The sequence below is a fragment of the Antrostomus carolinensis genome, unplaced genomic scaffold (genome assembly GCF_000700745.2).
Source record: "Antrostomus carolinensis isolate BGI_N321 unplaced genomic scaffold, ASM70074v2 scaffold25588, whole genome shotgun sequence".
In the NCBI taxonomy this organism is placed as follows: domain Eukaryota; kingdom Metazoa; phylum Chordata; class Aves; order Caprimulgiformes; family Caprimulgidae; genus Antrostomus; species Antrostomus carolinensis.
Genome location: NW_010334093.1, coordinates 12,628 through 27,187, shown reverse-complemented (window position 1 = coordinate 27,187; position 14,560 = coordinate 12,628). Strand labels below are relative to the sequence as shown.

At 36.3% G+C, this 14,560-nt stretch overlaps 1 protein-coding gene across 1 annotated transcript in view; it reads right to left on the bottom strand.

Moving 5' to 3' along the window:
- LOC104529720 (methyltransferase-like protein 25) overlaps positions 1-14,560 on the bottom strand; it is a 53,288-nt gene that overhangs the window by 26,319 nt on the left and 12,409 nt on the right. Inside the window, 3 exon segments of the mRNA XM_029086527.1 lie at positions 4,407-4,551; positions 7,466-8,098; positions 13,623-13,723. Coding sequence (XP_028942360.1) covers positions 4,407-4,551; positions 7,466-8,098; positions 13,623-13,723 — 879 coding nt within the window.

The following is a 14,560-nucleotide window of genomic DNA, read 5'->3' as shown; positions in this document are numbered from 1 at the left end:
ATATTGAAAAACTTCACTGTTTTCTAGACTAGTACTGATGCATTTGGTGGTATGGACGACGGAAGGAAGAGAAACACATCAAATCCTTTTTAAGGAAAGTTAAGTCTTTTTGAAAATATCTTAAATTGCAGCTACTGTCTGTTATGGGATAACCTTGTATGTAAAATGAATAGAGGCACAGAGTCTGTTTTAACTTATAAATCTCTACCAAACTGTTTTTTTTTCCAGAAAAACTGCCATAATGGCTCACTATGTAAATAGGTTTTTGTAAAAAGTCTCTAATAAATAGCAAAATCCTGACTACTCTGATGAAATTGACTGATACATGTAACAGTGAAGAAAAACCCCAAAGGAATCAATTATACTAATGGCTAAGTGCATTTTATCCATAGAAGAATCTATGTATCAACAGCCAATTCTCCTTAGAGAAAGCCAAAGCAAGACTACTTAGAATTTTCCAAGATCTGTCATAATATTACTTATTAAATGAAATTTATCATTTGGTACTGTTTATAACAACAGTGAAATTTAAAGACAGGTGTTAAAAGTCACTGGCTTCAACTTTTTTTAACTGAATTGAAATTTACATTACACAGCACCTCTTGGTTGTTGTAGTTACTAACAAATCCAAACAAAGGCTTTCATGGTCTTAAAGAGTTCAAAATTATTCCCAGCATTACTGGAAATGTGGTCCCACTAAAAAAAAATCCAGATGAATTTAGCTTATTTAGAGACACATAGAAGGACACTGTATACCGATTGCAATATTCAGGGCTGTGACTACTGGCACCTACTTTCATCAGAAATGCTCCCGAAGTATTTACAGTGGGATCAAAGGCAAACTGAATCAGGCAATCTTGCAATATCTTTACGACTTTTAGAATACATGAGAAATATAAGGCATTATTGCTTGTAGTCAGCTCCTCAGAGACAAAAAAACCCAACCATGTGATAACCAAGGTGACTCAATAGCCTGCTAAAAATAGTACAGTAAGATTTTGTTGATATTTTGTCAACTCACCACCTCAGATTTATAAACGCTACATTAGCCATCAAAACAGGTAAAATTTCTTCCCATTAATATAAGTTCGCCCCCATTAATATAAAATGAAAAAGCAATTTTTTCACTGGCCTCAAACAAGACTGATTTTGGTATTACATAAAACGTAAATGTCAAACAACATACAGCCCACTCATCTCAAGTTATGGCAACCATCAGTCCACAGCAGCTTTTTTGTGAGCTGGCACATCTGCTTCAACTAGGCTTATGAGAACAACCATCTGCTTTCACACTAAAGAAAAAGAAAGAGCAAGGATGGAAAACAAGCTACTTTGGGGGAAAGAGCAAGAGGTGGACTTGCCTCAACCTTGTCCTTTAGGGTGCATACCTCAAGAAAATAAAAAAGCCTTTAAACTGCGGAAAAAATGAATATAAATATAAAATAGAACAATGACATTTTTAAAACACATTTTTAAAAACTTCAAAGCCTTGAAGCTGCTAAGGCAAGATAAAATAAGTATAAAATGCTTCATAATAGAACTTCCCACTATGTCCTCGCAGGCAAGGCCTTGCTGACTGGATTGATTTCAAACAAATAAGTGATTTCCTGTGTTCCAGCGAATTCTGCCCAATTCTCTCTGCTTCTTAGGAAGATCTTTTGTCCATCTTCACAGAGATCTAGCTCTAAGTCTCCATCCTAATACTCAAAACTAGTGTCTCCACATAAGGCTTCTACAGGACTCTGCAATCTCAGGTTGATGCCTAGATTAGCCAGTAGCTTCCCTAAGTTTAGTGGTAGAGCCTGGGTGAGTGAAGGACTACCTACAGTAGAGATTACATCGGTTTACGGACCACACAAGCAAACTGGAAACATACGTGCATGAGACCAGATGGGATGCATTTCAGGAAACTGAGGCAACTGGCTGGTGTAACATGAAGACCACACTCTATAATCTTTGAAAGGTCATGTCCATCAAGGGAAGTTCTTGATGACAGGAAAAAGGTAAATGTCACACCCATCTTCAGTCTAACCTTTGTTCTCAAGAAGTTTATGGAGCAAATTTTCCTGGAAACCTTGCCCAGGCCCATGAAGACCAAGAAGACTGAGAATAGCTGTCAGGAATTTACCAGGGACTGGCAAACTTTATTGCCTTCTGTGATGCAGTGACTGGCTCCATGAATTAAGGGACAGCAACAGTCATAGTTTATGTTGACTTTAGCATGACTTTCAGCAAGGTTTCCTTAGTATTGTTAGAGCCAAATTGGAAAGATATTTCAGAAAGGTGGACAGTAAGATGGGTAGAAAACTGATAGGACTCTGATGCTTAACAATGAAGCCTGTAGGTTAAGGGATGTTATTATTCTCCCTTTTTAGCACCTGTGAGAGTGAAAGGATCTACAGCGCGTCTTTGGGCTCTACAGCTCACCACACCAACTTACTGTAATAGGTTCAGTGGTGGCAAGAGGACTACAGGGTTGCAGAGAAGGTCAAGGAGGGATCTGACTGCTGCTTTCAACTACCTAAAGGAAAGGGAACAGAAAAGATTAAGCTGGACTCTTCTTGGAGGCGCACAGTGAAAAGACAATAGATAATGTGTGAAAGCTGCAAATTCTGAATAGATATGAGCAAAAAAACTTTGTGGTGAAGGTAAATATTGGAATAGGCTGCTGAATCACTGCCCTTGGAGATATTAAAAACATGACTGGACAAGGCCCTGAACAACCTGATCTAAGTTGGCCTTGCCTTGCGTTGTGATCTGGATCAGGTGACCACCCTCTTATCCCTCCACTGCACATTTATGAACAAGCCATATAGTAGATGACTTTTCCAGGGGAATACAGCAGCATTATAGATTTTAGAACACGCACCCTCATATTCATAGTAAAAAAAAAAAATCTATTTTTTTGAGCGTCACTGGGACTACGTATATGTTCTTTCCCCCAAAAAATGATTTCCTTTTATTTTGCCTAAAGGTTCTTCCTTGAGAATAATTTTTATCCTTCAAGCTGAGAAAAAACAGCTAGAAATTCCAACACGCAATTTGGCTTCATTTCCATGCTGTTCTGGAAGTGCAGTATCTCTTACCACCATGCAGGTATATCTGTTTGTTTGAACTTAAAATAGGTTATTACATCTGATCCTTTGGTGGTGTCTAAGTAATAATAATTTAGTAAAGCATTATGCACTGGTCTGGAAAAAGTAATCCTACAGCTAGAACAGGGAGTCGAGTCCCCTTTGCAACAACAAGAAAGAATCCAATGTTTCAGACACACAAACTTAATGAAAAGTGTCTGAAAAGTTCTTAATTTTTTAAAACTCTGATGTAAAAGGAAGTGTATGGGGTTTTTTCCTAATCGCATTTCTGCAACTTAGAAATTTTGATTGTATCTTCTTTTTCTTTGTTTTTGGGGTGATCTGAAGTATTGTGAAATAACTGAAACTAATAAACTTCAAAAACTCTTAAAATTATTGCAGAACAAGATAACAACAACATGAAAAGATCATTAAACCAAGCAAGAGCTAGCATGTGTCATGGTCAGTCTGGACCTGTGCCTTAGCTGTCTGAGCAGCCAACTGTTAAAGAGCAGCAGCTGGGTTCCACCTGCCTTTCTGTCTGTGGAGTTCCCTCAAAGAGCTGAAATATACTTTGCCAATCCACCTCTTTCTCAAATGTGGTTGATATGATGATCAGGTTGTAGGACTTTGGAAGTGGTCATTTAGACAGCTCAGCTACATACCACTAGTCTCAGGAAAGCCAGCTACTTAATGTTTTTAATTATACAGAATTTACTTTTCAAATAAAGATACCAACTTTCTATCAAAAATGAAAAAAAACCCCACGTTTGAAGGAAAATTTGCCTGTAGTGTGAATCCCCAAATAATTTTCAGGTTCTTGCTCCAAGAAAAATTTTTATATATGTACTGTTCCATAACATTCTAAACTGGTGATGCCCCAGAGCACTGCATTCAGATGAGTGATTTTTGGAGTAATAACTTACATTACAAGGACTTAATTCTGCTCATAGTTGTACATGTACAACTTAACATAAATTAATGTTGCATGCAGACAGCCAGGGGCAAAATCTGGTACAAAATATTTCAAAAGAATGAAAACATATTGGGCTAAAAAAGCCTCCACATTTTACAAGTGAAGTACTGGAATAAAACCAGTAACCACATAAAAACATTCTCCACTAATGTCCCTAATTTCAGTAAGAATATTAGGAATATTGGCATAACAGAAAAGCTACAGGGCATCCGGGAGTGAATGACTCGCATAATATTATCAAAACCAGTACTCAAGAAGCCACTGTAAGGGAATAAACACAAGGAGGTTATTAATTAAAAGGTATAATATTCTCAACATGCAAACTGGCAGCCACAAGTTAAGCTCAGAAGGATTACCTTCTTGATTTTCAAACTGTTCTGACAACAGATGGTAGCAGCAGCCTACACTGCAAACTGCTTTGATTTCAGGCTTGGCAGTAAAAATTCGTAGTGTATTTGCAGCAAGGTCACCACATGTATGCAGACCAACCATCATACAGTCCTAAGAAGAAAAAGAAATAAAAAGCAACAATAAAGCATCTCCATCTTCAACTGAAAGAGCATGAATAACAACAACAAACTCCAAAACCCAAACATGCTGCAAATGGTTATTGAGCTGTAAGGTTTAAATACACAACTCTATGAGGACTCCTGCTGTTCTGTTCTAGAATTTTTCAATGTATAATAAAAGCTCTTCAGTGCTAAGAAAACATGGTGCATTGCCTCTGTGGAGAGACAGACTGCTCATTGCTCTGTTCAGGTAAGGAACTACGCATCTCTGTACTCTACCTTCACTGGCCACGAGGAAGCAGAAGTTCAAGAATATGAAGAGCAGCTGGTTTACCAGCCTGGAAGGGAATATCTACGTGGTGACTGGACATGGGTTATTTTCTCCTGTCTTTCCTAACTTTACTGTTATTATTATTACTATCACTGCTACTTCATTTTCTTACTTCATATTTACTGCTGGAAGTCTGGCTGGACCTGTATTTCGCATTTATGCTGCTTTGAATTGCTACAACCAAATCTATTTCCTAAACGCAAGTGTAATTTGAAGAGCAGGCCCTCTCCGCTTTATTTCCAAAACTGTAGTACTGCCACAGTTTTGCAAGGTGCCTACTACTATTCAGCAACAAATAGGCATTTCATTCCATATTTACACAAAGTGAGAACTTCAGCTTCAGGTGCTCTGTTCTTCTGTCCATTCTACCTCCTGCTTTCCTGTTGCCTCAATTCCCCTTTTCTCTCTATTTCTCCATCCAAATTATCCCTCTTCTCACATAACAAGATATTTCCCTTCTGGCATTATTAGTTGTAACCCACATGGTAAACATGGTGTTGCTTCGAATTTCAGCCTTATTTATCAACAAGGTTATCAACAGGAAATTAGCCCAGGGGCATCCAATTGTGGTACCTTTCTATAATAATTTTTACTTTATGTGCATATCTATTTTTGCTGCTCTGTATTTTTCTCACACATCTGTATTATATAGTAACGTATGTGCGAAATAGTAAACTCCCCTCTTTCTTCCTCTTGTTTTTTGATTCTTCCCATCCTGCTTCTCACTGTCCATTTTGTGCTGCTTCTCTGTGCTTGCCCTCTCATTGTCTTAGGATCCAAAATTTTTAGGTGGCAAAAGTTCCATTTCAGTCCAGCTTAGTTTTTAAAGACTTTTCTTCCTACCAGTCAGCTGCAGCTCACCATTCCACACAGCTTTTTTCCAAGTGCAATTACAGAAATAGTGGAACAAGAGTAGAGTTTGGAAACTAAGGGAAAATGTGCATTTGCAAGAGCAATGTTTAAATCCAAGGACAGGAAAAGTTAGAGAGATTACTTCAGGAGAAATCTCGTGGAAGATGGTTACCACATGCAAGACACAGGAACATCACGATGCTCAAAACAACTGAACAAGAGGAGGGTAGTCTGTCTGTGTCAGGTGCACTTTTGGACCATCACTGGCTTCAGTGAGGTTGCCTGGGTATACTGGAAGTACCTTCTGGATTACTGGCTTCAGTTTAGCAAAATTTGATATCTCAGTATTAGTCCTGGGCTATATACAAACATGCATTCCTATACTCATATTTCATCAGCAGATTAATTACAGAACTTACGGTATAAATCAGCAAATACTAATTTTACACATTGCCCATTTGTCCTCAGCTTAGGAAAATTTGAGGAAAAAAAAATCAATTTATGGTTACAATAAAAAATTGTATATATTTGTAAAACAATTTCTAAAAAATATTCTATTTCTAAAAATTCTCAAAACACTTTTAAAACATGTAAATTATTACACATTTAAAAGTTTTTTAATTACACATGTTCATCACATATAATGTGCAGTTTGGTTATTATTTTTTAACACAATTAAGTTTTTACCTTTTCTGACACTACTTTTTTTTTAATAAAGAAAGGCATTGATCTGGGATTTCTTCAGCCTTTTACATCATACAAATTACATGCTAAGAGGCCAGAAAACTCAACTGAGCAAATGTTAAGGCATATGCTTCATCGACAAACCCTGCTGTTCAGAGTGTCTTTTGAAGACAAACATGAGCTTGCTCCACGCATTCTCAGATACATAAGAGGATTTATTAGCTCAAGTTATAGGGCCACTAACACAAACCTATGATCCTGAATCAGAGATGAGTTACATCCCTGAATGTATTAGTTCAGCTACTACTGAACGCAGGCAAGTTTTCATCTTTCTATAAAAGACGACCATATCTAAACAACCAATGTATGTCAGCTCAGGCATAGGAACTAAACAGCCATACAGCTTCTGGACTTGTGTCACTGTCTTTGGGCAGATGAGTTTGGGCTTGTTTCTGTAGTCACAATCTCCATCAGCTAGGAAATTACTAAATGAACTTAAAGTAACTCTGAAAAGTCAAAATATAAAAACATGGTTGTTTGCAAATAGGGCTCTTTACAAACTCTTCACGCTGAATACACAATAAATTCTCCTATGCCTTCAAAGTTTAATTGAAATTACAAAAATATAAAACTTAAAAAATAAGAAATTTAAGGAAAATTGAAATTCCAGTGCTCAATATATCCATCTACCTGGTAAATATAACTCTCTTCATAATAATCAGATATTATCTATAACCACAATTTTAAAATACCTGAATGTGCTAATATGTATGTTGTTTGACAGCTGATTATTATCTACCTCATAAATTCTAAAGGCTGCTTTACAGATTCAAAATAATCCAAAAATATCTATTAAAATAGAAGAACAATCTGTATCTGCTAGACATACTTCTGCTAACTGTCTGAAAAATATTACTGGGCCAGAATATTCATTTATACCACTGACAGCCCTCTATGTAAACTCAGCAAACATTATGTAGATATGAAAACGGCATAATAAAGACAATGAACAATCTACTTCAAACATTAGTAACATAACCTCCAGATCTGTTACGATGTCACTGAGTTCTGTTTCTGCAGTGATGCAAGAGGTCAATGGAAAATGCAGGTTTGATTCACTTGACTTGCTCGCTTTAGCCTTGAGAGAAGCCATTTTCCTCTGTGCCTTTTCCTCTTTACAGAGTTCCCCTGAGATACACTGAGTTGAAGAAAAAACTTCTACAGCATCAGCAGGCAGAACATTTAGAATAGGAAGAACCTCTTCAGAAAGTTTGCTCCCATGAGATTGTGTCCGAGCCACCAAATCAACTTCAGTTTGTCTGCTGGTTTCAGATGTAGCTATTTCTGTGAAACCACAAGAAGGAACTAAAACTTCGATAGTCACTTGGTCCTGACTTTGAAGACTGCTGTCATTATTTAAGGGCTTTTCATTGATTGTTTTACATTTAATTTCACTTTCCACTGGCCTGTGATTTGCCTTTTCCAACCTCTGGCTTTTGAGGTTTGCTCTTCCTTGATTCTGATATGCTCTCCAGTGTTTCTTCAATTTTCTGTTCCTTTCACAAGCACCATTTGTGTTGCTGCTCGAGGAGTCAATTCCATAAACTTTTAAGTTATATTGCATGGACAAAAATGAACTCAGGTAGCCTTTTCCAGAACCTATATCAATCACCTAGATAATGGGGGGGGAAAAAAATCACTATATTAATGAGCAACAAGACACACTTCAATCAAATGCAAAATAATTCCCTAAAATTTTAAGCATGGATTTCATAATTACCTTATCAGTTATCCACTCTTAATATACTTGGTTCATTTGCTTTGTTGATTAACTTTCTGCCTTTAAAACACAGATTTAAGTCTTAACTGATTTGCTCCAGAAAACAAACACTGCAATGCTTATGCAACGTATATGTCCTGACTCTCTGGGAAAGACTTTCTGTATATTTTTTGACATAGAACGTCCTTCTGCTAAAGAAAATAACCATCAACCAGCAACTATCTGCTCTTGCTAAACTGGGTCAGGATACAGAGTTAGCAAAGAAAGCGTTCACAGTATTTAGCTTTAGGCACCTACTTCCCATACTGAGGTGTTTTGTATACCACTAGGTATGCAAAAATAGGCATAAGTGATTAAGCCTAACTTAATCACTTCAGATGTGACCTAAAGGTAGGTGATATTAATACTCTCTCTTATGTCAGGAATCTTATTTATACCACTTTCCCATTCTGTGCAAATGATCCATAAAGCTTTGATTAACATAAGGATGCTTCTGTAATAAAACAATGGGGCTCACATGTCACATGTGCTTTCCACTGTCTGTTCTGGAGGCAGGAGTGAACAGAGGGGATAACTAGTTCACAGTTTTGTTTGCCTCTTAGCCAACACCATGTGCTACTTCAGTGACTGATATAACACAGGAAGGAAAACACTACACAGAGTAGTAGCAGAAACAAGAATAACCTGAGACCTTTAAGTACATAATCACAGCTTTATACCACATGTGTTTTAATTTGTAATAAATATATAACAAAATATTTTACAAGAATAGGCAGAGTGTCATTACTCTAGGGAAAGAAAACTATAATATTCACTTCTGTTCAGCTATCTACTGAAAATTACATTGACTAGATATAATGACTCCTTTGTAGAGGTTCCTGAAAGTGTGTGATTCAAGAACATCTATATCATGTTCTTGGTCTGTCGGATGTTCATAAGAAAGCTTACACTGACATTTGTAAGCCCAAATAGCAGCATACGCTACACAGATACATCTTAAACTCAACTGCATAGTTTTTTTTACCAGGTAAGAATACTCAGTACTCTTCCTGAAATGAAAAAGAAAGATTTATTCCTTATTCTGAGAAAGTTAAAGATTTGTACAGTCATGGAATTAGAAAGAAAAATTTGAACCAATGTCACTAAAGACTATGTAAAACAGCGGAGAATACACACTACTAAGTAAAAATTGTTTACCAGGCTGCACGTGGCTTTCTCATCTGTACTCTTTATGTGATATTGATGCATATTTGCCACCTTGGTATGCTATAAACCTCAAATTCCATGAATGAAATCAGTACAGGAGTGGATTTCGTGAAATAGAATTTATATAATCTAAGCATATGTAATTTTTTTATCACATTTATCACCAATATTCTCCTAGATTGCTTAAAAGTGAAGGAAAGAAAAGCGTTCAAGGAATAATTTTACCCACTATTTTATGTTATTATGCAGAATATGCACACCTCGACTTCTACACGGTTTTTAGCTATTCCTGTGAAAGGCGGCGTTGGGACACAGTCAGCCAGTGAACTATTCCTGGCTGCCACGTCTGGCCTCTAGTGGCTGTAAAGACAAACTGCTGTTTGGGTAAGGTTTTTGTAGTTGATCCCAAGTAAAAAAGAAAACAGTAATATATTGGTAAATTAGCACTGGGAGGGAGAATAGTTTTAAAACGAAAGGAAAATTTGACTAAAATTAGCAGGCAATGATCTTGTGCTAAACAAATAGACTGCATTAAATTAATCCCTGCTTTACCTTCCCCAATTACGTAAGGAAAGGTAATCGGCAACCACAGCGTATCTGCCAAGCATGAACTTTTAAAATGAAATTTCCATGATATAATGAACTCCAAAGGTCTTGTCCATAGTGAGTTGGGCGCTATGTTTAAAAACAGTTGCTGGCACAGTGCAATCAAGAACTTTGTTTCCAGAAGCATTCCAACATTTCCCAGCACCAGATCACAAATTTAATGGATGCTGAATGCAGAATTATATCATACTTATATTACACATTGCAACTCTTGCTGCACATGTTGCAATTTCCAAGGACAACTTTCATAAATACATTAAAGCAAATAAATGTTCATTTAAGCAAAGAAGAATCATCACTGGCTTCTTTACAGAATTTAATCAAGAACTTCTGTATAAAATAAAGTTCTGCTTGTATGATAGGAACAATGCCTAAAAGGGGCAGTAAACAACTGAAAAAAACCCTTTGGTTAGTTTGCTTTAATGTTTTAATTCAAATCATTAACCTAGAAGTGATTACAGTAGTAATAAAATTTTTGCTTTTATTCTCATTTTATTATTTATAATCCTAGATTATAAAATACCACAAGAGAGTAATATCCTCTACCACCCATTATACATCATGGGTATGGAGGTGAAATGGAGGGCATTTTTCAAGCTGTCAGTGATCTGTAATATCTGAAAGAAACACCCTCAGGATATGTGCTGCTGTAAAACATGTGTTGTGTTTTCATAGCACTAGATTTTTTAATTAAATGCTGCATATATTTTGTTTTGTGAGAAGGACAGAAAAAAAATCAATAAGGAAAAAACTCTCCTAAAACTTTACAATTCCTATATTCTTTAAAGTTGAAAGGTAACCAAAACAAAAGAAGTTGCTTTTTAATAACCAAGAAGGAGGCTTTTCTTTTCTTTTCTTTTTATTTTTTTTTTAAAATGTAACTGGAAAGCTCCTTTCATATATTAGGGATTTGTAACTTTGCACAAATAAATTCTGTTACAGTATATGACTAAAATGGAAAGAAGTTAATACAGAGCAGACGGCATTTTGTATTTAGTGATATATTGCAACAATATTTTTCATTATATGTTATATTAAAAAATAAATTAAACAGAAAATAATCCTTTGTCTAAAGATACTCCAAGCCATCTGATAAAAGTACATAATCACTGGATGAAATTGCAGCATATTGACAGATATTTAATAACAATTGGTTTGAGATTTTATTAGTAACCAGCTACATCGGGACTTAGGTTAGGTCATTAAGGTGGCTCTACTTTTTTTACTCTCTGAATATGGGTTTTCCTTTCCTTTCATTCCTGAATCTCACAGGAACTATTTAAAATCTAAATGAGAATGTTATATGAAACACCACCTTCCAGCAAACTCAGAGAACATTTAGTCTTGCGTTATAAGCAAACTATACTTCCCTACAGCTTTTTCAGCATGTGAAAGTCTTCAGCACTTGAAGAACTAATACTTGCCTGAAGCAAAAGGTAAGCAAGGCAAAAAAACATGCTAATGATAGAAAAAGGTACTTTCACAAATCTGCTGCTACTGTATTTTTATTCTTTAGAGTGCATACACTTTACAGCTGCTGAGGGCACCCACACTTGTCACAACAGCTGGCTCTTGAAAGAGCTGCTGGAGAGATCGCCTTCCACATGTAAGCGATCACAGATGCTCACAAACTGATTGCGTCTTATCCAGCAATATTTGGCCTTAATTGCAGTTCTCTATTTACTTGGTAATCCCAGTTGTAAGGAGAAGACTGCCTAAAACTATGCCTTCATCAGTGGTTCCTCACAAAACAGATGGTCAGGATATGCTCAGAGAGTTCTGATTTCTGTTTCTAAGGATGCCACAGGTCTGACCTGAGCCTATTGAGAGTACTGCATCATTTTTATTCTCTAAATTAAACTCTGTCTGAACTAAGTAACTTCCAAATCAAAGTTTAGCTTCAGAAACTCCGAAATGAACCCAAGTTTTGGGACCCACCCTTTGGTCTATGGTGGCAGCAGCAGAAACTCAGGATGATGCAGTTACATCTCTACCACTAAACTGAAAAGAGAATGGCCATGTATTCTAGCCCCAGTGCACGACTAGCCACAGCATTAATTTTTAGCAATCTCTCTGGCACAGGTATGAAGCAGGCCAACTAGCACTCTCCCATTGCAAAGGCCAGGGACAATGAGGGGGACAAAATACATCAGAGACCATAGTAATATGGACTTAGGCTGCCCAACTGCAGCTGTCTCTCCTCCCTTACCCACATCTGATATATTAATTTTAAACTACACTCAGACATACTTAGGGAAAAAAAAGGCTCAGAGGGAATACGTTCAGAATAAAGTCTGGGCAGATACATTATTAATCTTTGGTTTTAAACAAATATAGCTTGTTCTCCACAAACCTTTGTGGGAATGAATACTAGGCTGGAGGGAGCTAGTCTCCACTTACACATACAGCCCCTTCCATAGAAAGCAAGTGCAGCTCAGATGTAGAAAGGAATCAAATGAAGTGTCCAGAGCCGCTAGTCATTTACAGTTTAAAATGAGGATGAAGCTATATTAGCTAGTTACCAGCATTATAGAGATTAAAATGATTAAAACAACACAGTTCACACAGAGACTTAAAAATTTAGTCTTACCACAACTAAGGTCTAAGACATGGAATCTAACAAAGTATAACATTGAAAAAGCTTACAGAAAATTGTATGTATGTAAAACAAAAAAATGGCATTGGTCTTACTTTTGTCAAATAGAAAGTGAAATATGGTCCTGAAAAGGGTACTGTTGTGATGCTTGTGTTTTGTCAACAAATCCATAAGTAAATGTCTACGAGGTTTTAACGCAACAGTGATTTTGTGCACTGCGCAATCATAATTATATGTAAATTAAAAAAAGGAAAATTACAAGTAGATTTTGAGAAAGGAATCTTTCAATTCTTTACCATCCAAGGATGAACTTGCCATCATATGCATGAAATGCTGGACTCATCATCACTGTTAATTATGGTGCTGGGTGCCCAGATCTCACCTGTGTTCTACCACATGTACTGCACGCACACTGCGCTACATAATCTCTGCTTAATCTGGTCTCTCTTCAAACTACAAAAGTCATAACTAAATTTCAAATTGAAGATCTCAATCCATGTTAAAGAAAGGTGAACAGCATTAAACAATAAGCAACGATTTAAATCCCTTGTGCCAGAATAAGAAGACATGCTTTCAAAATTTCTCAGATGTTCTGTTTTGATCTCTTACATGGTACTCCTTGACAGAAGTAGAAGGAAGTTTTGCTCTCCCACTGATGCCTATGGTAAATTGCCAGCAATATAACACTGATAAATAAGGCCATACCCATGCAAAGCAAAAAGCACTACAATTTTTAGCTGTTCAAGATACAGAAGATGATTATAAATTCTTAAAAATTTTAATGAGTCATAAAATGATCATGACTCACTGAAAGGCAGCTCCTTGGAACAATACATTTGTAAACAAAATTGTCCTTCAGCTTGGCCCTGAAGACTCTTCTTTAGCTACAATTATTTACAAGAAAAATAAGAACAGCAGTGACAGAATATCAAAATGGGGAATTTGAACACAATAAGGAGAATCATTTGGAAGGTACATGGTAATATACAGTAAGAAATGCTTTCTTACCTGCTTTATACCACAATAATTCGCTATTTTGTCTACCAGCTCTGACATCACCTGCACTTCATGTGACTTCTTATTATTCATAAACTTATCAGTTTTGATATCTGTATCAGATTAAGAAAATAAATACACATTAACACAATCCATAATAATAGAGATCTGCAATCAATCAGAAAAAATACCAGGCTAAAAATATGCTATAGTATTTTTCTATTTTAAAGATAGTAATCTTGAATTAAAAACTCCCTAAATTGTTACAAGACTAAACTTCTGAATTATAGATTAATTAGTAAAATTCATCACACTGTAAAACTTAGTACTGTCAGTATAGGTTTTTTTTAAGATGCAGCATATCTAATATCTGACCAGACATTAGACAATAGCTATTACTACAAAACTGTACTATTTCTTCCCGCTCTTTTTTTTTTTTTTTTGTCATTTATCACATTTATCTTTACATATATGAAATATAAGGGCAGGGACAATTACTAATCACACAGTATGGCTTGTTAATTCTGCAGGTTTGCTCACAGTATCAAGTGGGAGATATCTCAAATAAAACATAAGGGCAATGCTGGGGAAATTCAAAGGAAGATGCACTTTATTTACCTTACAGATGGGTTATAGAACTATTACATCTTTATGGCAGAAAATCACTCATTTCAGCCTTGCTGGAGAATGCATTAATGAGATGGAGTGACTCTCTACCACAGGTTTACTGCTTGTGGGAAAACCAAGCACCCACTTGCTAATCTCTACATCCCCCAACCAAAGGAGGAGCTCAGAAGTTGCTCCCTTGGGAGAAACCCACACATTTCTCTCAGGCAACCAACACTACGGTGCACTTGGCTCTAGTTAAATTGATGGAAATTTTTATAAGTCTGAGTGATGGTAGAAGAAACTGGCCCATTACTGATGAGCATGCTCCTAGAAAACAAGAC